Source organism: Osmerus eperlanus, chromosome 10 (assembly GCF_963692335.1).
Source record: "Osmerus eperlanus chromosome 10, fOsmEpe2.1, whole genome shotgun sequence".
Taxonomy (NCBI): domain Eukaryota; kingdom Metazoa; phylum Chordata; class Actinopteri; order Osmeriformes; family Osmeridae; genus Osmerus; species Osmerus eperlanus.
The window spans coordinates 6,982,544-7,005,506 of NC_085027.1; the positions used below are offsets into that span (position 1 = coordinate 6,982,544).

At 49.3% G+C, this 22,963-nt stretch overlaps 1 protein-coding gene across 1 annotated transcript in view; it reads right to left on the reverse strand.

Moving 5' to 3' along the window:
* LOC134028379 (potassium/sodium hyperpolarization-activated cyclic nucleotide-gated channel 1-like) overlaps positions 1-22,963 on the reverse strand; it is a 59,957-nt gene that overhangs the window by 17,649 nt on the left and 19,345 nt on the right. The window contains exons 2-4 of the mRNA XM_062471869.1: positions 21,720-22,143; positions 11,578-11,739; positions 8,916-9,134 (exon numbers count right to left, since the gene is read on the reverse strand). Coding sequence (XP_062327853.1) covers positions 8,916-9,134; positions 11,578-11,739; positions 21,720-22,143 — 805 coding nt within the window. The remainder of the gene's footprint in view (positions 1-8,915; positions 9,135-11,577; positions 11,740-21,719; positions 22,144-22,963) is intronic.

Below are 22,963 nucleotides of genomic sequence, written 5' to 3' on the forward strand. Positions count from 1 at the left end.
GAATGAGATCAGGCTGTGTGATTCTAAAAACCTTGAGACAGATCAAAGCACATAGAAGCTGCATTTACACATAGAACAAATGTGACCTTCCAAACATACAACACCCCACACCCAGAATGCATACTAACTGAGTCAGTGGCTCCGGCCCTGGTGAGTCACACTTTGATCATCACTGACCCAGTCTGCATACATGCATATTCTAACAGATCATTGACCTCAAACGTCTCCTTCCCTATCTGGCCTTGGGTCATTGTGTATTAAGGAGCTCATAATTTAGGCCAATTATATGTTCAGGATGACAACAAAGTGAAAGGGAGGGTTCACCTGAGATTCATCTCTGTCATAATGAGCAAGGGGGGAGGGGGGGGATGTACGACAGCCACCACACACGGAAACACACGCACACACACGCCTTGTCTGTGGTCTGCAGCCACGGACCCACTGGGAGACCTGCTCGCCCTGGGGAGAAGGCTGCATGAGACTGGGAACTGGCTGCATCCCTGAGGGCCACAACACTGTGATGAGGTGCCTGCAGGAGAGCCAGAGGGCCCTTCGACTCGTACGCACACACACACGCGCACCCGCACACGCACGCGCGCACACACACACACACGCAGGCACACACACACACGCACACACACACGCTGGAGGAGGGCCTGTCCAGTCGGAGTGGGTCACTCAATACGAGAGCCGGGAAAACCGCTGCTGCTGCTGACGCACACACACACGTCAAGACAAGGGGTGGGGGGGGGGGGGGGGGGGAGGAGATAGGGAGGAGGGTAGAAGGAAGGATCTAGAAAGAGGGTCTAGATGGAGCCAGGAGGATGGATGGGCAGAGGGACGTGGCCACGTCATCAAATAACCCTTCTGGCCAGGTATCCCCCCAGCAGCTCCTTATCCCCCTCTCTTTCTCACCAGCTCAGCCTCTCGCTTCCATTTACACACACACACAGCCCCACACGCAGCCACACACACCCTCCCTCCCTTCATCTTGGTCTCCTTCCTCCTTCTGCCTCGGTCTGTGTCCTCCTCCTTCCCCGTCTCCCTCTTCCTCTCACGCTCCTTCTCCCTGGCCTTCTGTCAGAAGTGGCACTTCTGACCTCCAGCCTTTCCTTTCTCTGCCTCTATCCAGCTCCTCCTCCGGAATTAGCCCAGCCTCTGTCCATCTGTCTCCGAGCAGGCCCCTGAACCTCCTCCTCATCCCTTCATCCCTTCATCCCAGAATGACCAGAGCATAGCGGAGGTGGGGATGAGAGTGTGGTTCAGGCCACATATTTCTGTCCGAACCCGACCCGAGACCTATTCAGGACGCACACACGCACATACATGCACAAGCAGGGATTGATTAGACCTCACGCCCCCTTCTTCCCTCCATCTGTCCTCGCTGTATTAAGGTACTGTGCAGGACACTTTGATTCACACATTGTCCTCCATGATGCATATACATAAAAAAAAGCCAGGATTAATAATGGCAAGATCTTTGATGGAAATCAATGTTGAATCTACAAAAGTAATTGAGAGGACTCCAAAAAGAAAGAGTGAGCCGGAAAAAAAGAGATGAAAAGATGTTCATTCCCAAGGCATCTGAGAGAAGAATTATAAGCCCTTGCCATGTGCTAAGCATTTGAATCTGTTATTAAGAAGTCTATTCAAATGAAATCCCCTGGCATACATTTACTGATTTGAGGATGAATCACAGAATGAGCCACTGTTCTTCCCTTCCAGAAGATGAGCTCTTTCACAGAAACACCTCTGTCAGCTCTGTCTCCCACCTCATTGGCTGAACACCACATTCACATTCACACACACACACACACACACACACACATACACACACACACACACACACTCCGCCTGTAGTCATGTGACACATAAAGTATTAGCCTGGCGGGCAGAGTCCTGACTGTAAACATAATATCAACATAAAATCAATATCCATTTCCGTTGGTATTTGATTAAGTTGTCAACAAACCTGCATTAAACTCGAAATCACTCAAGCTTAGAAATCCTGACATTGCTTTTGGAATGAAATCTTCATTGAATAACGGTGTAAATTATAGGCATGAGTTATGGAGAGACTGCAAATGAGGTGAACATGTAGAATAGTGTGGTTTAACCTTGAGCACAGAGTTCATTATGTCTAGAGCTATGTGTCATTTACTTGTAACATACAGCTGGCCTTCAAACCAATCTTCAAACAGCCCTTCCCTGTCTGACCCCAGAAACACAGCCTCTGCATGATCTGTCCATTTATCCCCAGCTTTATTTAGAGTTACAATGAGATTCCTCCTTTGCACGGAAGCGCATAAGCCTAAGTGAACAATCGGCAAGCTTTGAATATAATGCTCGGCTGTTTACTGTCGTCACTATTAGAGCCTCACTCGAAAGATTTCTTGTTTTCTCAAGGACGGCTGAGACCAGAGTGAAGGAGCTATACTACCGGCACACAGCGCTACACGAATCACAGAGGGACCGGTCTCTCCTGATGATGTGATTGGCTGATAACATCCTCTCCAGTGACAGGATATTACTGTAAGGTATTCTCGTCCAGCATTAAGGCCCTGTCTGGTTACAACAGCACTGTGGTGAATGGTAGGGGACAGAATTAGCAAGACTGATAGTGTTGGTTGGTCTGATCATAATCAGTTTAGCTCTAGCATGTTGGAGTGCTGGTAGGGGGGACCATGACCCATGAGCCCCCCTCTTCACCCCCCCCCCCCCGTCCCGTCCCCCCAAGGCCGCCTCACCAAACCCCCCTGGTGTCTGAACGCTTTATTTAGATGATGCTCTTGTCACCTCTGAATCGCTCCCTCCTCCCCTCTCCTTCTCTCTCTCTTTCTCTCTCTCCACACAGTAACCACACTGCTGTGTTTTGGTTTCGTTTTTTTTGTTGCCACTCTATTTTTCTCTCTCTCAAGCCCCCTCTCATATGGTCCCCAATCCCTCCAGTTATATTCTCCTCATCCATCCCCTCATCCCTCTCCCTCCCTCCCTCCTCTTTTACTATCCTAGAGGATGCACATTTTTTAACCAAATAAAACATGAATAATTTATTTCCCAGAAGAGATGTCAGCCACTTAATTATCATTCTTAAACATTTATTTTCCCTACCCTCTCTCCTCTTCATGTTTCTTCCCCCCTCTCTCTCTCTCTCTCTCTCTCTCTCTCTCTCTCTCTCTCTCTCTCTCTCTCTCTCTCTCTCTCTCTCTCCCCTCTCTCTTTCTTTCTCTCTCTCTCTCTCTCTCTCTCTCTCTCTCTCTCTCTCTCTCTCTCTCTCTCTCTCTCTCTCTCTCTCTCTCTCTCTCTCTCTCAGTCACTCTCTCTCTCTGTCCTTCTGTTGGTAGGATTTGTGATACACATGTTGATAAATAAAGCCTTCGAAATTGCACTTGTCACACAAAGGATGTACACGATCACATAATAATACATTTGACCCAAATTAAGATCATGGATGAACACCAATTATTACTTATATCTAAATGCTATGTGTTTGTGCGTCTGTGTGCATATGTGTCAGTCTGTGTGTGTAGGTGTGTGTGTGTGTCCGTGTGTGTGTGTGTTGCAGAAGAGGATTTCCCAACTCACAAGGGGATGCTCCCCTCATTGTGGTGTGAAGGTGGGCTATAAGGCTTGGGCACTGACAGCCATATTGGAAGACTGTGGTCTCTGTTGTCTCGATTGTCACCGTGAAGCAGGCTGTGAGGAAGGATAAGCTCTGCTACTGGGAGTCAGGTGGCTGAGAGGTGAGGGAGCCGGGCTAGTAATCAGAAGGTTGCCAGTTCGATTCCTGGCTGTGCCAAATGACGTTGTGTCCTTGGGCAAGGCACTTCACCCTGCTTTCCTCGGAGGGAATGTCCCTGTACTTACTGTAAGTCGCTCTGGATAAGAGCATCTGCTAAATGACTTAATGTAATGTACTGGTTCCACTCATTTGGGATCCTGACCAATAAGGGTGTGTCCTTTTCTGAGAGCCAATCATACTAATCAAGAAGGCCACGCTCACTTGTGCTAGGCAGTTTTCCCCCCAAAAAAGCACCCATGGCCCATTCCATGTCCAGCCAATCAAAACAGGCCACAACCAAGCCAAGAAAAAGAAGGAAGTGAACTTCCAAGCAACCACCGGATCCAACACCCCATACATCTCTGTTGAAACTGCAATGTGACATGACACAGGCTACAGCTAAGTGATCAAAACGTGTTGTGATGTGGGGGCTCTGTGAGGGTGGGGGGGGGTCAAAAAAGAGCATTGACTCAGCAGCTGAAGCGAGAGAGGGAGGGAGAGAAAGAGAGAGAGAAAGAGAGAGAGAGGGAGAGCGGGAGAAAAAGAGAGAGAGAAAGAGAGAAAGGGAGAGAGAAAGAGAGAGAAAAACAGAGAAAGGGAGAGAAAGACAGAAAGAGAGAAAAAGAAAGAGCTCCAGAAGGCAAAAAAGGGAATCTAACACCCTTCAGATTAACGCCATCAGTCGAGCCCTTGGGTAATGATAAGGGCTTCCAGCTCTGACGAGGGAGGCTAGGAGGAGTCCAGAAAGTCTAAAGCAGATCAACTTGTCCACAGCAGAGCCCTCTCTGTGCCTGGCTTGATAGTAAGGGAAGCACTCAACTGTCCTCTTCAACTCCCCAAACAGCACTACAGCAAGAAGCTGCTCTCTCTCTCTGAAAGAGAGCAGATCGCCTGAGCAGGGTGAATACATGGGGAAGAACAATGATGTGGGTTTTGGTGATGAAAGGGGCAACGGCAAGGGTCCCAAAAGTATTACCGCCAAGGGGCAATCAGGTTGGTGTGTGGGGGGGGGAAGGGGGGGGGGAGGGGGACATTAATCATTCCCCAAAGAGCCACTGCTTAACTGCCAAGTGTTAATTAGAGATTAGTGCGTGTGTGTGTGCTAGCAATTGTGTGCATGCGTGTGTGTCATTCCCTGAAGCCATTTTGGGGCTGGCATGTCACAACATGCAGCTTTACCAACAAGCCCCTCCACCACCACCCCTTTGGCAGTTTCATCACTCATCACCGCCTGGAACACTCAGCATGCAACACACAGAATGCGTTCCAAGCGAAAACTTGCTGGAACACCATTTGCAACAGCGACATTTGCAACAGCGACATTTGCTCCGCCCATCCCAGGCGTTGGTGTGGTGTGGCCGGTTGTTCCCATGGTCACATTGTGGCTACTTTCAGTTGAGTTGGACAGTAAAGCATGAGCTGCCAAAACCGCAATGCAGAGATGTGTAGATGGAATTTCAAATGACAGATGCATTTGTTTTGCATTTAGTCCATCAAAACACAGTAGTTTAATATGGCAGGCATGGAGGGAGACAAGCAGGGAGGCATGCTGGCTGGGAGGCAGGCATGGAGGCAGGCCGAGAGGCGGGCAGGCAGCGAGACAAGCATTGAGGCAGACTGGGAGGCAGGCGGGGAGGCAGGCAGGCTGAGAGGTAGGCATGGAGGCAGGCAGGAGGGCAGGCAGGCAGACACACGGCTGTACTTCCTCTGTGCCCCCAATCTGGGGAGATATAATTCGCTTTGTGCAATACAGGTCTTAACTTGCTTGGGAACAAGATGGAGGAATCCACCAGGGAAATAGGTGGATCTCTCCTCCAACACACACCTTCAGCTACTGTACTGCAGACACGTGCAACAGTACCAAGGGGTTGCTGTGTGTGTGTGTGTGTGTGTGGAGGGGGGGGGGGAGTGTGGAAAATGGAACAGATGAGGAGGAGTGAGGCCGGGTATAATCTTACGCACATGTTTCATCTGTGTTGGGAGTGGTGTGTGTGTGTGTATGTGTGTGTGGTGGTAGGTGGGGGGGGTTGCTTAAGGATACACAGAGTGTGACACAGCACCTGGTATGTATAGACACACGCATCGCCCCTTCGGGCAGTGCTGAAAACGTGGGTTGTCACAACGCAATGAAAGAATCAGGTCAGAGAGAGAGATGTAGCGTCTCTCCATTAACACGCACGCTTGTTGCCCTCTCTACCGTAACCATTAGCTTTTGACATATTGCTCAGATGATAAATACAACCATATATTTACACAAATCACTTCCCAACCTAGTTCAAAACCAGATCTTATACGGAATGATTTTTTTTTTTAAAGAGGGTCAAATAAACGTTCTGGATCCCTGGCATGTCACCCCGGGTCACGGTTCAACCATGTCTGTATTTGGAGGTCGCCTCTCCACTCTGTGGTACAACGATCACAGATCCTCACTTCCTTTAAGAGCTCTCTGAAGCCCCGTCGCCAGCTTCTGACAGGCTGAGCGTTTATCACACGGAGCCACATTGTAATAGAATTCTCTATTCACAGCCGATTAGGCTCAGGCTTTCTGATGATCATTTTTGTGCCGTCTTTGTGAGCACTGCAAACATTTTTTTCCCTCCCTCCTCCCTTTTCTCCACGCTGCGCAGGCTTTTTAACTTTCTTCACAGAATTTCTATCTCTCTCTGTCTCTCAGTCTCTCACGCTTTTCTTTCTCTCTCTATTCTTTCATCATCTCTACATCTCTGCCCAGAGGGGATAGACTCAGTCTGTTTTGCGTCCAAGTTTAACTGTCACCCGTATGTCCCCTCCACACTGTCATCCTGCCACTCTGCCACATGGCCCCTTACATACCTCCATCCCTCCTTTCCTTCCCCACCCTGTTTTAGCCACGTCGACATACCCAGGCTGTTTCCGCAGCTAGCTCGCTAGCTTCACGGCTCATTTCCGGCAAATGAAGTAGCAGGGGGCTGAGTCTCATCTGAGCCCGCGGGAAAGAGTAGTTAAGGGGGCAGATAAATGTGGCATGTTGCTGCTCGGTTCCCTGCTCTCTCCCTCTGCTTTCTCCCTCTGCTCTCTCCCTCTGCTCTCTCCCTCTGCCCTGTCCGCATTTATATAGCAAGCTAGCCAGGCCCGTCTTAGACAGAGGGCCCTAAACTCACTAAATTATCGTTGTCATTTGTGTCATGTGTGAGTGGGATATGTGTGTGTGTGAGAGAGAGAGAGAGAGAGAGAGAGAGAGAGAGAGAGAGAGAGAGAGAGAGAGAGAGAGAGAGAGAGAGAGAGAGAGAGAGAGAGAGAGAGAGAGAGAGAGAAAAAGGGAGCAAAAAGAGAGAAAAAGGGAGCAAAAAGAGAGAAAAAGAGAGAGAGAGAGAACAAGGTGCATATGTGTGGGATTTGTGTGAGAGAGAACATATAGACCCATGAGGGAGGCTGGCAAGTAACAAAGGCCGAGTGGAACACTGCTCTTCACATGCAGCTAAGCTCAGAACATCCTCCATGAGAGACGAGAAGAGACTCGTCGTGCTGAGAGGATCAATCCCAATGAACCAATCCCATGAAAAGACAAAACTGGCAACCGCATACAGGCTGAATCAACTTTCTGGAGAGGAGTCAAGGAGAGGAAGTGTCTAGTATCGGTCCAGTCCTTGTTTGAGTTGGTGGAGGTATCTAAAGCTAGCTAGCTCCAGACTGGACCAAGAATCATTGAAGCACTTATGAGTGAGAGAGAGAGAGAGAGAGAGAGAGACAGAGAGAGAGAGAGAGAGAGAGAGAGAGAGAGAGAGAGAGAGAGAGAGAGAGAGAGAGAGAGAGAGAGAGAGAGAGAGAGAGAGAGAGAGAGAGAGAGAGAGAGAGAGAAGAAAACCAACACACTTAAATATTAATTGGAATCTATCTAATCATCCAAGCAGCTATGTGAAGTGTGGCGAGTGTGGAGTGTGTGTGTGGGAGAGTAGGAGATAGAGAGAGAGTGGGAAAGAGAAATAAGAAGAGAGAGGTTGTGTTTTGTTTCGAAGGCTTCTAGGCATGGAGAGACAGCGACCTCAGCCCAGGAAAGTGTCAGGGAAGGGCATGGCCCGGGGAGGGTGTCGGGACCCCAGACGCCGCTGTCGTGCGTTTTGATTGGAGGAGGGCCAGCTGTTCTGCCTGCTCAGCTGTGGTTTACCTCAAAGCAGACTAGACTGTGGGCTGGGGGCCAGGCGTGCGCTGGGTTGAGAGGCAGTCTGCTCTCCCACGAGTTAAACAGCAACTCAGCACTTTGCATCAATAGTCATATTGTCAATACAGTCATTTCTACTTCCCTTCTCACTTGGATTTCCTTTTTCCTCCTTTGTATTTCTTTTTCATCCCTCCTTTTTCATTTCTCCCGCCTCGCTCGCTCTCCCTCTCAACGCCTCCCCGCTTCTAAAAGGGGGGGATAGCTTTGTCGGGACACACACTCGCACGCGTGTGGCGTGTCAACAAACAGACAGACTGGGGCTGAAACACCGACGCACACACACACACGCGCACAGGCTCTCTGGAGGAGGACTGGCGCAGAGCAGCTGATCTACAGCGGCCTCTCTCCACCTGTCTTCCATTACCCCCTCTATCCCTCTCCTCTCTTTCTCCATCTCTCTCTCCTCTCGCTCCAATCTCCCCTGCCCTCCCCATTCCCGTCTCAATCTCCATCTCTGGGTGGGAGTCTATTTCCAGCCTCTCTCGCCCTCGGTCCCTCTCCACAGGGTCTCCCTCCCTCTCTCCCTCCACCCCTCCCTCCACCCCTCCCTCCATCCGTCCTTCCGTCCGTGCATCCCTCCCTCTGTTTCTCATACTACAGACGGTGGGCCATGTGGCATCCTGGACGCTCAGCTCATTATCACCCACAATGGGCACACCAAGAGACGGGCATCGCAGAGCAAGCCTGGGAACGTCCTGACCAGCTGCCAGTGCCTTGCCATGCAGAGCCAGGAGGCAGGAGCCTGGGTCCGGAGGGTCCGGAGGGGGCCAGAGGGGCCATGGGGCGCCCTGAGGGCAGGGGCCAGTATCTACCACGACCACACAGCTCCAGGACACTCAGCCAAACACACACACACACAGCAGCTTAGAGATGCGAGAAGAGCAGCGAAGAGGAGAAGAGAGGCTCCCCCTCTGTTCAGCAGCCATTTTGACTCACCTTCTCCTGGTACTGTCTCCGGGAAGAGTCCAGTGATTGGATGAGCGCCGTGGCATGCCCCACAAACATGGCGTAGCAAGTGGCGCCCACGATCATGCTGAGAATGGTGAGCCATACGTCCGTCATGCCCACCGGAGGATACATGCCGTACCCAATACACAGCATGTGGCTCATGGCTTTGAAGAGGGCGTACGAGTACTGCTGTCCCCAAGTATCGTTCTGGGAGAGAGAGGCAAAGAGAGGGGGAGAGGTGGAGAGGGGTGAGTGAGTTGAGAGAGAAACATGAAGAGGTGGATATGCTAGCTCTAGTTCCATGTAGCTAACACGAATCGCAACACGTGTAACGACACTCATCTGGACTGGATCCTCTTAAGCACGCTGATGACAATCAGACAGAATCTTGAGAGAGAGCGAGAGAGAGAGAGAGAGAGAGAGAGAGAGAGAGAGAGAGAGAGAGAGAGAGAGAGAGAGAGAATGAACCAGTGGATGATTGAGTGGATAGGTAGTACCTGGCACAAGAGGCCTGCAAGTCAAAAAAATAGGGCAGCTATTTAGAAAAATGAGAGTTTTCTCGTTTGTGGATAAATTGCCCCTTCCCTTTGTATCCCTGTGGTCGTCCACGCCAAATCAATATCAGGCCTCACCTGAGGTGACAGGTCCAAATTGCTTTCAAACTCATTTCACTCACAGGGGTGGGGGGTGAGGATGGGGTAGTGGAATGGGGGTTCGATGGGTGGGGGGTACCTGAAGAGATAGCAACGTTATTAGTGTTCCCTAAAAAAGAAAAAAGGTAAGGAAGGATGACCCAGTAAGATAAGAGGGCGGGACGAGGATACTGTACGAGGAGAGACAAGACGCCAGCTCTGAGGGTTCCTGGAGGGGGGAGCGAGCCAGCGTAGCGTGAAGGAAGCGTACAAGCTAGAGAACACCGTCTTTCTGTACCTGACAATATTAAAAAAGACGGTCAGACTGTGTGTCTGTCTACAGTAGCTAACTGTCTGTCAGAGAGATAGTCAGTCCCAGAGGGTGCTGGTTTGCCACGCAACATATACTTGCTAGTATATGTTGTACTACAGCGCATTCCACTAAGTAATGGGATTAATTGACCAATGGGAGTCAGATGACTGAGCGGTGAGGGAGTCGGGCTAGTAATCTGAAGGTTGCCAGTTCGATTCCCGGCCGTGTCAATTGACGTTGTGTCCTTGGGCAAGGCACTTCACCCTACTTGCTTCGGGGGGAATGTCCCTGTACTTACTGTAAGTCGCTCTGGATAAGAGCGTCATGTAAATGTAAATGTTTACTGGGGCCAGAGCAAAACAAAGTGCATTCTGATGGTAATGGAATAGAGAGCTACATGCAGCACAGGGTCTAAACTTAGTGGAATTGATGTATGCGTGGGTAATGTTGGGTGGGTATACGTGTGGTCCTTGCAGCAGTGTAGGGTTGTGTATCTGCAGTAGGGTTGGATCACAGTGATCGGTCGGACCCAAATTGGCACAGCGCAGGGGGAACCATGGCACAGGTTCTTGGATGATGCTATCACTGGCTGCTGCCTTTAAAGGTCTAATTAGAATTTAATGTGATTGTGTGTGTGTGTGTGTGCTTGTTTGTGTGTATCTTATGAGTGCCTGGGCTTGTGTTTTGGTGCTTGTTTATTTGCGTCTGTGCTTGTGTTCTGGTGCTTGTTCATGTGCAAGAGTGTGTGTGTGTGTGTGTGTCATTGACAGAATTTTCAAAAGTCCACCAATAATCCTCTTTGAGGGTTGCAAGTTGCCATGAGCTCACACAACAAATCCTATAGGAATAATAAATCAGCTCTTTCTTTATCTCAATTTCTCTTTCTCCTCCTTCCTGTTTTCTATATCTCAAAAAGTGTCTGCCTCCTTGAATCAAGTCAGGACACTGTCCACTGTCCTCAACTGACCAACCCACCTCCACTGTGGATTCAGGGTCCCACTTCAGGTGGGGCACTGTGAGATTATATAACCCCAGAGAGAACTCCCTGGGGGGGGGGCCCCTCCATCTCCTCTCCCTGGGCCTCCAATCACGACCGCCCCCACTAACACTGTTCTGGAATTACTGTAATACAGGGCATGAGAGCTCACTTGAGAAGGTGTTATCACTTGACCATCATTGGAGAAGGGGGTGGTGTGGTTTGTGTTGTGCATGTGTGTGTGTGTGTGTGTGTGTGTGAAGGAGGGATGGTGGGGTTGTGGATAGAGGCTAAGGCTCTTTGTCTTTTGCAGAAAACTTTATTTCATGTGAGGTCCTAGCAACTTTGACCCTCAAAATTGAGAAGACCAATAGGATGCCTGGAGGCTCAGAATAGAAAAAGATGGAAAATTGAATAAATAAAGAAAATACAAAAAGGAAGTGGCAAGGGTGGACTATGGGAATAAAAAGAATAAAACATATTTGAGTGAGAGGAATGCAAACGGCCCTTTCTCCCATGATGCTTTGGGGCTTAGTACAGTAATTACAGCATCAGGGAGATGAGATAAGACAGAGGAGAGGAGTAATCTGATTCAGACAGAGAGAGAGAGAGAGAGAGAGAGAGAGAGAGAGAGAGAGAGAGAGAGAGAGAGAGAGAGAGAGAGAGAGAGAGAGAGAGAGAGAGAGAGAGAGAGGGAGAGAGAACACAGGCACAGAGAGGACCACGTACCACCATCTTGTTTTTGGACACCCAGCAGTCAGCAGGGAAGTCTTGCAGCATGGGCACCAAGAACTGCAGACAGCCATCCCAGTGACACAGCAGCAGCATCATACCAATCAGGTTGACGATCCTCACCATGGCACTGGCCAGGTCATAGGTCATGTGGAATATCTGAGGAAGAAGCACACAACTTTGTCATGATGTAAATTTATAATATATACGAGATATAATCGATTAACCTCTGGCAGGTTATTTCAGCTAGAAATAACAGTCTTCTAACCACAGTAATGTTATTGTAAGGCTGTCCCAGATGGATCCAAGCGCAGAGCGCACATTTATTAGAATGGTCGGACAGGCAAAGATCGGTACGTGCTGTGTGAGGAGGGGCCCACGGCGCAGCATGTTCAAATCGACGCTGGTTCAGAGCCAAGAGTCAGAAGAGGACTCCGATTCTCAGGTCCCATTAGAATCAGACACACCGACACATAGACTGACCAAACCTTTTAACTGCTCTCTGCTTTCGAAGAAAGATCATTTCCCCAAAGACCCACCTCTCACCTTGTTCCCTGAATTCTCCGTCTCCACTCTTCAGCTGGAGGAACAAGGTCACAGAGGCTTTGCAGCGCTGCAGTCGTAACTGCGCTGAGTCTGTCTGCGTTTAATCTCAACTTTGTTGCGGGCCACCATGTTCTCAGCATGCTGTAGGGGTCTGGGCTGCTATGGAACCGATGTGGCATGTTACGCAATAGCCATGAACCTATACAGATGTTACCAATGGGTCTGGGTTTGATCAAGTCGTGCAAAGCTAAGTGGAGAGGGGTGGGGAACGGGGGAAGGGGCACCTGGGACATCAGCTTTATCTATCAGAAAGATTTAACACTGAATCACTGTAAGCAACCACTTAGATAACCACAATAATGGTAAAAGGATAAGAGCCTTGGCCCTGACTGTGTGTATGTGTGTGTGGTTGTATGTGTTTATTTACACGCGTGTGTGAGTAAGGGGCGGTGGGGTTTGTTAATCCTCATGATAAATATACTCATAAGAAGCTGGAGGATGTCTTTGCTGGTGTGAATTTTTAATGCCCTCAACAATTTAAAGCCACTTAATCCCATTGAGTGGCACGGTGTGCACTGTTAACTGCTCTTCTCCTTATTAAAAGCCACTCAGCCCAGTTTAAAAGCTTACGGTTCTGAGAGGGATATTCCATCTCTCCCCTTTTGTTGTTCAGCCATGGAAAGAACAGGAAGATAGACAGACAGGCCATACACACAGAGAACCCACACCTACGCACACTATTTGCATCACCGCAATTACAACACACTCACTCTCACACACAGACCTTCAGTCAGACTCTCCTTCCTGACGCATACAGTAATCAGCATTACCTACGAAAGAATTGTGCTTGTTCATTTGACTGTTGGACGTTTCTGAGTGTCTGTGTGTGTGTTTCTGTGTGTGTGTGTTTGGTTGTGTGTGTGTAGAAGGGCAGGGTGACAGACTGGCAGGAACACCTCTGTTAGCTGCCATCCTTCTGATGTCTCTGGCACGTCGGTGTGGGTGCTGCAGTGCCACTCGATCACTGTGCCACCCAGTCACAGTGCCACCCAGTCACAGGGATATCTAGTCACAGTGCCACCTAGTCACAGTGCCACCCAGTCACAGGGCCAACTAGTCACAGTGCCACCCAGTCACAGTGTCACCCAGTCACTGTGCCACCTAGTCACAGGGCCACCCAGTCACTGTGCCACCTAGTCACAGGGCCACCCAGTCACAGTGCCACCTAGTCACAGTGTCACCCAGTCACTGTGCCACCCAGTCACAGGGCCACCCAGTCACAGGGACACCTAGTCACAGGGCCACCCAGTCACAGTGCCACCCAGTCACAGTGCCACCCAGTCACAGGGCCAACTAGTCACAGGGCCACCCAGTCACAGTGCCACCCAGTCACAGGGCCACCCAGTCACAGTGCCACCCAGTCACAGTGCCACCCAGTCACAGGGCCAACTAGTCACAGGGCCACCCAGTCACAGGGCCAACTAGTCACAGGGCCACCCAGTCACAGTGCCACCCAGTCACAGGGCCACCCAGTCACAGGGCCACCCAGTCACTGTGACACCTAGTCACAGTGTCACCCAGTCACTGTGCCACCCAGTCACAGTGCCACCTAGTAACATCCACTCCGTCTTGTCAGGAGGGTGCCAAAAGCATGCCCAGGACCAATACTTTGTTCTGGATTCAGAGTCAATCTCCTTGTGCTATTTCTCTCTCTTTACTATTTTCTGTCTCTTCTCTCTCTTTCTCTTTTTCCATCTCTCTTGTACTCCCATGTCTCTTGTTCAGAGCCTCTTTCGCCCAAGGCACATTTACATCATCTGTGCCAAGTCATTCGCCCGGCTGCGCCTTCCTCACTCAATCTACACGGCCACTCGTGTCCCCTCTCCTCCTCCTCCCCTCCTCCCCTCCTCCCTCCCCACAGCTGCGCTCAACGCCGGGGAGCGATATTTGTTTTTAAGAAGCCTCCATTTTCCCCCTTCAGACACAATAAGGTATGTGTTATCTAATACGAGCCAATAGCTTGTGATGTTGACTCTCCCACCCGGAACTAAATGACATTCCATAACATTAAAGAGCTGTAAAATCACTCTGTGGCTCAATGAATAAATCATGAAGGGTCCCATACTGTCTCCATGCACATTGAGATTGATATTTCTTCCTCAATTTGTGAAATTGTATTTCCGAGGCAGCAGAGGGTAAGCGTTATCGTACCCAGGGTGCAGGGCTTGGCTTTGCTCAGCGATAGCCTGATAGGTGATGCATTCAAATGTGGCAATTTTCTCCTGATTAAAAATGGATTGAGGTATAAAATATACAGAATATACAGCTCACAGTGTCTGAGTGCAAAATTTGAATTAATTATCAGTTTACATTTCCCATGAGTGTTTTTTATGTAATTAACATGCTAATATTCCACTTGGCCCTTGGGCTAAACGCACAAGGCAAACTAATCATTTGACAAGCTATGTGAAAACAAAGATTTATTATAAAAAAGCCAATTGCTTTTCTGGTGGTTAAGACATTGTAGAGACTCTCCATGAGTAAGACTCTATCCACAGCTAAACACACGAACACTCAAAGAGGGAACTCATATGACTTTGTTTAAGTAAATGAGGCAATGTCCCAAAGTCAGAAAAGAGTTAACAGGTCATGTCCAAAACCAGTCCTTAAGGCTGTAACTCCTCAAAAAACAAATCTGGCCTCAATCAGCTTCCTGAACTTTTCTTACTGTTGGTTGGAGGTGCCCTATCCTGAATAATGCCATGCAAATCTCCACCTAGAGCTGGAGCAGTGTTTCAAACACTGGGGTTGAGGGAGGAGAGACGTCCCTCCTATCTCCCCTCTCAGCTTCACAGTCAATTCAAATCAACTCCTGCTGAGGCAGAGAGGACTGTCTTTCAATTACCCCAAACCGCTCCAGCTAAATGGGAACAGTCTGTTCTGATACAGGGTTATTAAAGGGTCATTATTTTGGAGCTGAGGAATGCATCTCTCTCTTCCTCTGACTCCAGGATTCTCCTTAGGTTTCTCTCTCTCTCTCTGTTTTTTGTTTTACAGAAGATCTCTGAATGCTGGAATGCAGGACAGAGAGGATAATCTCATTTTTATGACACATACACACACTCACACGTATTGCTGGGCCCACTGCATTGCAGAGTACACTGCATTGCATTAAGGATGATGGATTTCCAGTCTCCTGCTTTTAATTGATAGGACCATGCAGTGATCCTGACACCATTACTATCACAGCAAACAACAGGCCAATGATTGATAGAGGCACACAGACACTCCGCAAAGGTATCTTAAGGGCAGGGTCTCTCACAATGACAGTCAGGATAACCTCAGCACTGCTGTAAGTGCTTGTGCGTGCTTGAGTGTGCTTGTGTGTGTGTGTGTGTGTGTGAGAGTGTATGCGTGCATGTGTGTTTCATTCACACACACACACACACACACACACACACACACACACACACACACAGGTTGGGGTACTTATTCATGGCTCACATTTTAAATAGAGCTCATTCACCTGCATAGTATTAATAGACAAGCTATTAGGCAAAAACTGTGTGCATGAGATATGAATTTATTGACCTGTTTTGGAAGTGTAATGCAATTTACTAATGCTTATGACAATCTATCTTTAAGGACCTGCATTGGACCTCATGAAAATTCGTGATTTCTGTTGGCCTTAAACTGGAAAATGAACACCAAATAAATGTATTCAAATTTAAAGCGAAACAAAGTCAGGCTGTAAAAGGAAACCAACGTCAAGAAACGACATGCTAGGTGAGGAACGATGTGAGGCCATCTGAGCAATGTGGGGACATCAGTCTGTGACAGGAAGCTATCTAGGACAGACAGGAAGTCGGGGAGGCAGCTGCCAAGTCATGGCAGACAGATGGAGGGAGGAGCACGAGGTCCAGGTGAGAGAATAGCTGCATGTATCCCAGAATGGAGAAAGAGGCTGTTCAGACACAGCAGAGGTAGCGCTAGGCTCAGGCATCTGGTGTTTCCTGTCTCCCTCCCTAATGATGATGAATGCTTGGCGTGAAGTGTCGCCGCCAAATCCAAGACGAATCATTCACTCACATTGTTTTCACTGATGCCTCTTTCACAACGCTCTGCGCACCCTCACACCCCCTCTTTTATGATTTTAGTTCAGCCCATGGGACTCCTCAGTGTCTCTCACAATGGGGTCAACACGAGCAATACTAAAACACTAAGATGGGAGGGGGGTTAATGGGTGTCAAGACAACTTCACTTACGCACTCACTCAAACCCACCCACATACACAAGTACACAAGTACTGGCTATAGAACAGATGTAGATTAAAAAGTACCTGTGTGTGTGTGTGTGTGTGTGTGGGGGGGGGGGGGTAGGGGGGTTGTGGGGGTTGAGAGCACACCACAGGAGGACCTATTCCATGACCCATCTAAACCCGACATGGGGGCATGGGAGGGGGGCAAACACTAGGGCTTCCCCCCCACTTAGACCCCTACTGAGCAGCATCGAAAGGGGGGTGAGCAGGATTACACGTTTGGTTGTAATACTCCTTTAAAGGCTCCCTGCGGTGGGTATTAATATCATACAAGGAGCATTCACATTCTTGAGGAGCTGTCAGTGTTGCCGGCAAGCCTCATTGTGCACCCAATAATACCCCATTACCCCATTCTTCTTGCCTTTCTTATCTTTGAAAGAGCAGTCCTTGGCCAAGGTAGCGGGTCGCCAACATGGGGGTCTGATTGGTTGTTTTTTATGCCTTATTTACATAATTTGCCACAATTTATTGGGTGGAAATGAAAGGCGGAAGGCGTCGGCCTGCGGGGGCTAACGTCTTTCACGTTGCAAGCGCTCATCCAAGCGTCCGGGGATTTCTTTTGTGGAGCATTTGCTCGCAACCCCCCCCCCCCCCCCATCTCACGCATCCCTTTATATACACACCTAACCCACACCCTCCGTTCTGCATCGTGCTCTCAGCTTGCTGGGCAGCGACACCATACATCTTCCCCATCCCAGATGCCTTTATTAACAGAGAGGGACTCCCTGCCTGCGACACCATTAACAAACACAGATGGTATTGGGCCCACAGCTTCCAACACTCTGTTCACAAAGCTATATAATTGCCTGGCACACCGCAGTTATCCACCCACTGATACTATGCGAGTTGACCTCTCTTGAAGTGTCTTCTCCTGTAAGGAAATTATAGCTACGCGCTAAGGCAAATATGGTCTAGACGCTGTCTAGCTGCTGTATTTTGGGTGATTATTTTTCTTGCCTAGCCTGGTCTTCACAGTGCCTTAGCGTCCGTCCTAACTACACTGCTTTGTCTGATCACTACATGTGACAGTGATGATGGCATCTGAAATAGGAAGTGGAGGTGGTGTGTATGTGTGTATGTGTGTGTGTGTGCGTGTGAAGGGGGGGAGGTCCTTTTGGGGCATAGTCATTAGTGAATCGGTTTGAGTTTGATTTAATAACATGCTGACTAATTTAATTCAAGTCACTGGTTCTCTGATGGCAGGAGACAAGTCTTATGAGAAGCATATCCGGCCTGGGTCTTTATTTTTATCCCAATGAAATATGACAATGAGAGTAGCTTGGCTGTCAGGGTGACGGGGGTCGACAGGAGAGACGCCGCATGGTAGAACCCCTCTCCCCTCCCTCCCCTCCCGCTTCCTTCTTCACCTCCTCCTCCCCCCTCTGCTCGCCCTCGCCTCCTCCCTCTCTCTATGCCTTTGATGGATATCTGCACACCACTTAGAATGTCCTTATCTGTGACAGGGCTAGCATTGACACGCGGGCACACACGCACACACTCACGCCAGTAGGGGTGCACTCAGCGTGGTCGTTATCTCACTGGTAAACACAGTGGCTCGGGCATCGCTTCTGTCTCGTTATATGGGTCGTCGCAGTCCCGTCGTGTCACAAAGGTATGTTACACTTTAGAATATCTCTTGAAATGTTCCACTCTACATTTGGGCAACAGAATGAGGGCGACCCTTCACCGCCGATATGTGCTTGAGGGAGTCTTCGGGGGCGGGCTGTCTGTCTGTCTGGGCTGCTGTTGGTGTTGTGTGGCCGGGACTAGGAACCTGGCCTAAAGGAAAGCGTTTAGCTTATGCGCCCTGTGACAGGTGGGAACATGGATTCTTCACTCAGTCGCTCTGGGCTTCACATACAGCCCCCCCCCCCCCCCCCTCACCCCCCCCCCCCACACACACACACACACACCTCCCAGCAACTTCGCTCCCCCCACCACCATCATCAACACCCTCTCTGACAGAGCAGCATGTTTGATGGCATGTTGCACTGCAGCACGATCCAGCATAAGCCACTGCAGGGGTGTGCTATGCTTTGCTACGTCGAGTCCACTGTTCCTCTATATTCTCAACCTACTGGTCTGTGATGCCTGATGAAGGTCACATCACTGTAAAATAGAGCACTGGTTTTAATATGCAAGGCAAGGCAGTGAGCAAGAGCCATTCTCTATTCGATTGGCATAAACAAATAGTTATTTATATACCATATTTCTTCAATTAAACGCTGCAGCGTTTATTACACAATGTTCATTTTTGGTGCAACGTTTATTCGAGGGCGGAATTTATTTGAGGGCGGCGTTTAATCGAAGAAATACGGTAGTTATAACAGTGGTTATTTTATATGACTCTGTATTGCCTCAACTAACACCAGGAAACTCGACTCTGAACTCAGGAATTTCATTAGAGATAGCCTGTCGGGCCGGCTCAACAACACCTTGAATGGCGGTGTGAAAAAAAAACAACAACAAAAAAAACACTGTGTAATTTGAAATGTAGTTGTCAACGGAAAAAGTCTAAAAGTCACTCAGGTGGTGAGATCTCTGCGACAAGTTATTCCGAGATGACAGATGACATTTCTGCAGGGCTGTGTCTGCAGGCCTCCCCCAGCGAGGCAAAGCTGGCCTTTCGCTCTGCCTGCCTAACCAGGCACGCACACACACACGCTCGCACACACACACACGCTCGCACTCACACACGCTCGCACTCACACACACACACTCGCACACACACACGCTCGCACACACACACACACACGCTCGCACTCACACACGCTTGCACTCACACACACAGGCTCTCACTCACACACACACGCTCGCACTCACACACACACACGCTCGCACTCACACGCTCGCACTCACACATGCAAATGGCGCTAACGCTGTGACCGTCTAGCATCCTCCCATCTCTCACTTCTCACTTACCGTGTGGGGTGTGTGTGTGTGTGTGGGGCGGGGGGGCAGTGAAAGACAATTCTCTCCAATTTGAGCTTTTGTCCTACCTCTGAAATGACAGGAAGGAGATGCCTGCCGTGTACACTGCTGCTGTGATGTATTCAGATGTATGCTTCCTAAACTGGGTTGCCATTTTGAGGAGAGGTTTTAATGCCTCAGGGTCTCCGGTGGGTGGTTTGTTGTGGTTTGTGTGGCATCTATTCAAAGTCCTTCCTATTGTCCATGCAAAACCCAGGTCTCAGGTGACCACACCGCCAAGGGAAAGAGAGGCTTTTATGTGTGTGTGTGTGTACGTGTGTGTGCGTCAGTGTGTGTGTTGTTGTGTGAGGGTCAGTATAAGTGTATCTGCTGGTGTGCGTGGGTGGGCACAACAATAGAGGACGAAAGAGAGAGTATAGCATTATTCACTATTTGAAATGAAGGTAAGAATGCCTTTACAATACCCATTTCATGTGTGATGTTACGACTGGAAGAAAGGTTCATATTGTAGCAAACCAGGGGAAAAACAGACCAGCCAATCCGGCACAGGGGGCGGGTCCATAGGCTCAGATTGGGGGAGGTGATAGAGGGAGTCTATCTGGCTGTTCAAGTGCTGCAGCCACTTGGCACATGGAACTGGTCACACCTGCAACCCATCAGGTGATCAGGGGAAGGCATTAAGGGAGCCAGCCAAAGGCCGCATGGGAGGAGAGTGAGGAACAAAGGACCAGAGAGGCAACACTGCAGGAGTTTTGTTCAGTAAGAAGACTGGAAAAAGGACTGACCTCTCGCTCTGCTCTAAACCCCCCACAGGGCAACACCGCATGAAGGCTGACAGACCCCGGACGGGAAGAATCCTGAGTTAGTTTGTCCCACTACCCTTTTCCTGGCCTCCTTAAAAGTGTCCTTTAAAGTGTCCTTCAAAGGACACTATGTTAAAGAGAACTGTCTCTTAGTGTCCTATTGTCATTGTGAATCTGGCTTTCAAGTCCCCTTGGTTGCTCTGGATAAGAGTGTCTGCTAAATGACTAAATGTGCTACAATGCAGAGACCATTTGAGCCCCTAGAGGTGACTTCAGGTAGGGAACCCCATCTCTTATCTGATAATCTCACAGTGTGTGGATGTGTTTGTATGTGTGGAGGGAGGGTGTGAGGGAGGTGGGGGAATCCACGCCATCTTGTGGAGGTGGGGCAGTGGGGGCTAAGGGGTGGGGGGGTGGTGGTGTATCGGGCTGGAAGAGACATTCTCCACTTCGCACCTCCTACCTCTGGGAGAGGGGCTGGAGGATCCACCCAAGAGGGGGACATGGGAACATTTCTAATTACCAGCCATAATTATAATCATGCCTGTACTCCACCAGCCTCTCTCTGGGCTCTGACACCTCCACTGCCGGGGTAGACAGCACTCACAAACACACACACACACACACACACACAGTTGCACACACACGTGCATGCATCGCACACATCAAGACAGTCGTTCAGTGACAGACACGCTAGCGCACACACACACACGCACGCACGCACACACCATGAAAACACACACAGAGCAGTAATCAGCATCCCGGCCTCATCACGGCAGTGGTGGGGAAGCTCGAGCAAGCAGCCACTTCAGGCAGTCTTCCCCAATCAGACACAGCTCTCCCTCCACCAGGGAGGGTGGCAGGGGTGTGGAACCCAGTAAACACTCTTATCTCCCCAGGACGCTGCGAGCTGCCGTGCAGCAGCATGGATGCAGCACAGCCGGCTATAGGAAGCGGCGTCTATGCAGCATGGTTTGATGGTGCGGTGCTCTGAGCGGCTGTTAGTTCGATTGCCGTCTCTCCCTGTTCTCCCTCCTCCTTGCTCTCTCGTTCCCTTTGTCTCTCTCCTCGTCCTCTCTCTGTGTCTCTTTCTCTCTCTTTCTCTCGCTACCTCTCTATCTCTCCATCCCCCCAGCTTTATCTGTAGCTCGCTATCTCGCCCCCCCCCCCGCCTCTCTCTCTGTGGATGAATAGTTATTGCCCAATTTTTGCTTCTGAAATTCTTCACTGCCCACTGCAGAGCCTACTGTTCATTTTAGAGCACACATAATGCCCTGCGGTACGACCAGTCTAGCATTAGGACCAGTGCAGTCCCAGCCAGGTATAAAACACCAAAAATATACTACTATTGCTTTGTATCTGTTGTTTCTTACAGTAGTGCAGTATGTGCTTAAAATGTGGTATATATGCTGGTGTAATGTTTTCTGGCTTGTTTTGAACTGCCTATGGGGATAGGGTTGGCACTATCGTAATGAACTGAAGACCAATCATCAGTAACACATTGTTAATGCATGTAATTACTAAATTGGATGTTACTGTACCTCCTCCCATTGGTGGATGTAGCGTATGAGCCTGGAGAGGCGGAGCAGACGCAGCAGGCTGAGGATCTTGGTGAAGCGGACGATCCTCAGCGCCCTCGCCGTCTTGTAGAAGTCCGAGTCGATGCGCGTCTCCACGATGAGGAAGATGTAGTCGACGGGGATGGAGGAGATGAAGTCCACCACGAACCAGCTCCTCAGGTACTTGATCTTGATCTGCTGCGGGTCCAGGACGATCTCCGTGTTGTCCTCCTTCACGATGCCCGTGCGGAAGTTGAGGACCAGGTCCATGAGGAAGAAGGTGTCGGAGACCACGTTGAAGACGATCCAGGGAGGCGTGTGCTCGTCCTTGAAGAAGGTGATGCCCACGGGGATGATGATCAGGTTCCCCACCATCAGCAGCAGCATGGTCAGGTCCCAGTAGAACCTGGACGGGGACACACACAGAGCCAAAGTCAGAACCTGAGTCAAGCCGAGTCAGAGGGAGAGTCGGAGTATGAAGAGTATGAATCAGAGTCAGAGTGAGATTCAGAGTGTGAATCAGAGTCAGAGTGAGAGTCAGAGTGTGAATCAGAGTCAGAGTGAGAGTCAGTGTGAATCAGAGTCAGAGTGAGATTCAGAGTGTGAATCAGAATCAGAGTCAGAGTGAGATTCAGAGTGTGAATCAGAGTCAGAGTGAGAGTCAGAGTGTGAATCAGAGTCAGAGTGAGAGTCAGAGTGTGAATCAGAGTCAGAGTGAGATTCAGAGTGTGAATGCGAGTCAGAGTCTGAATTAGAGTCACAGTGAGAGTCAGTGTGGTAAAGTTGTACTGTTGTGAACATCCTGAAGGATAGAGCTCCACAAACACCCAATGCCGATGTCTGTACACAAGCGTAGGACAATTCTGTTTTGTGTCTGTTGGTTGTTCTTCAACTCATATTACCTTATAAGTAAAAAAAAACCTTTGGTAAAACTTCAATGTTCTCATTGTCATATTACACACTTTATTAACGTTTTTATACCGTAAATCCCTCACTTTAGTGAAAGACCCCAGTACGTGTCTGTGGAATCACACAATCCAACCTACAAATGAGTCATTAGTTTACAGAGCTGTGTCCATTTGTAATACTGGTGACCCTATTATGGGTCTGTGTTATAGTTGACTATTGTATGACTCAGGACTTCATGAAAGAAAAATGCTCCACACACACACAACCTGATGAAAACTATTTGTCCTGCATTGTAAATCACAACTGTTGCCTGTGGC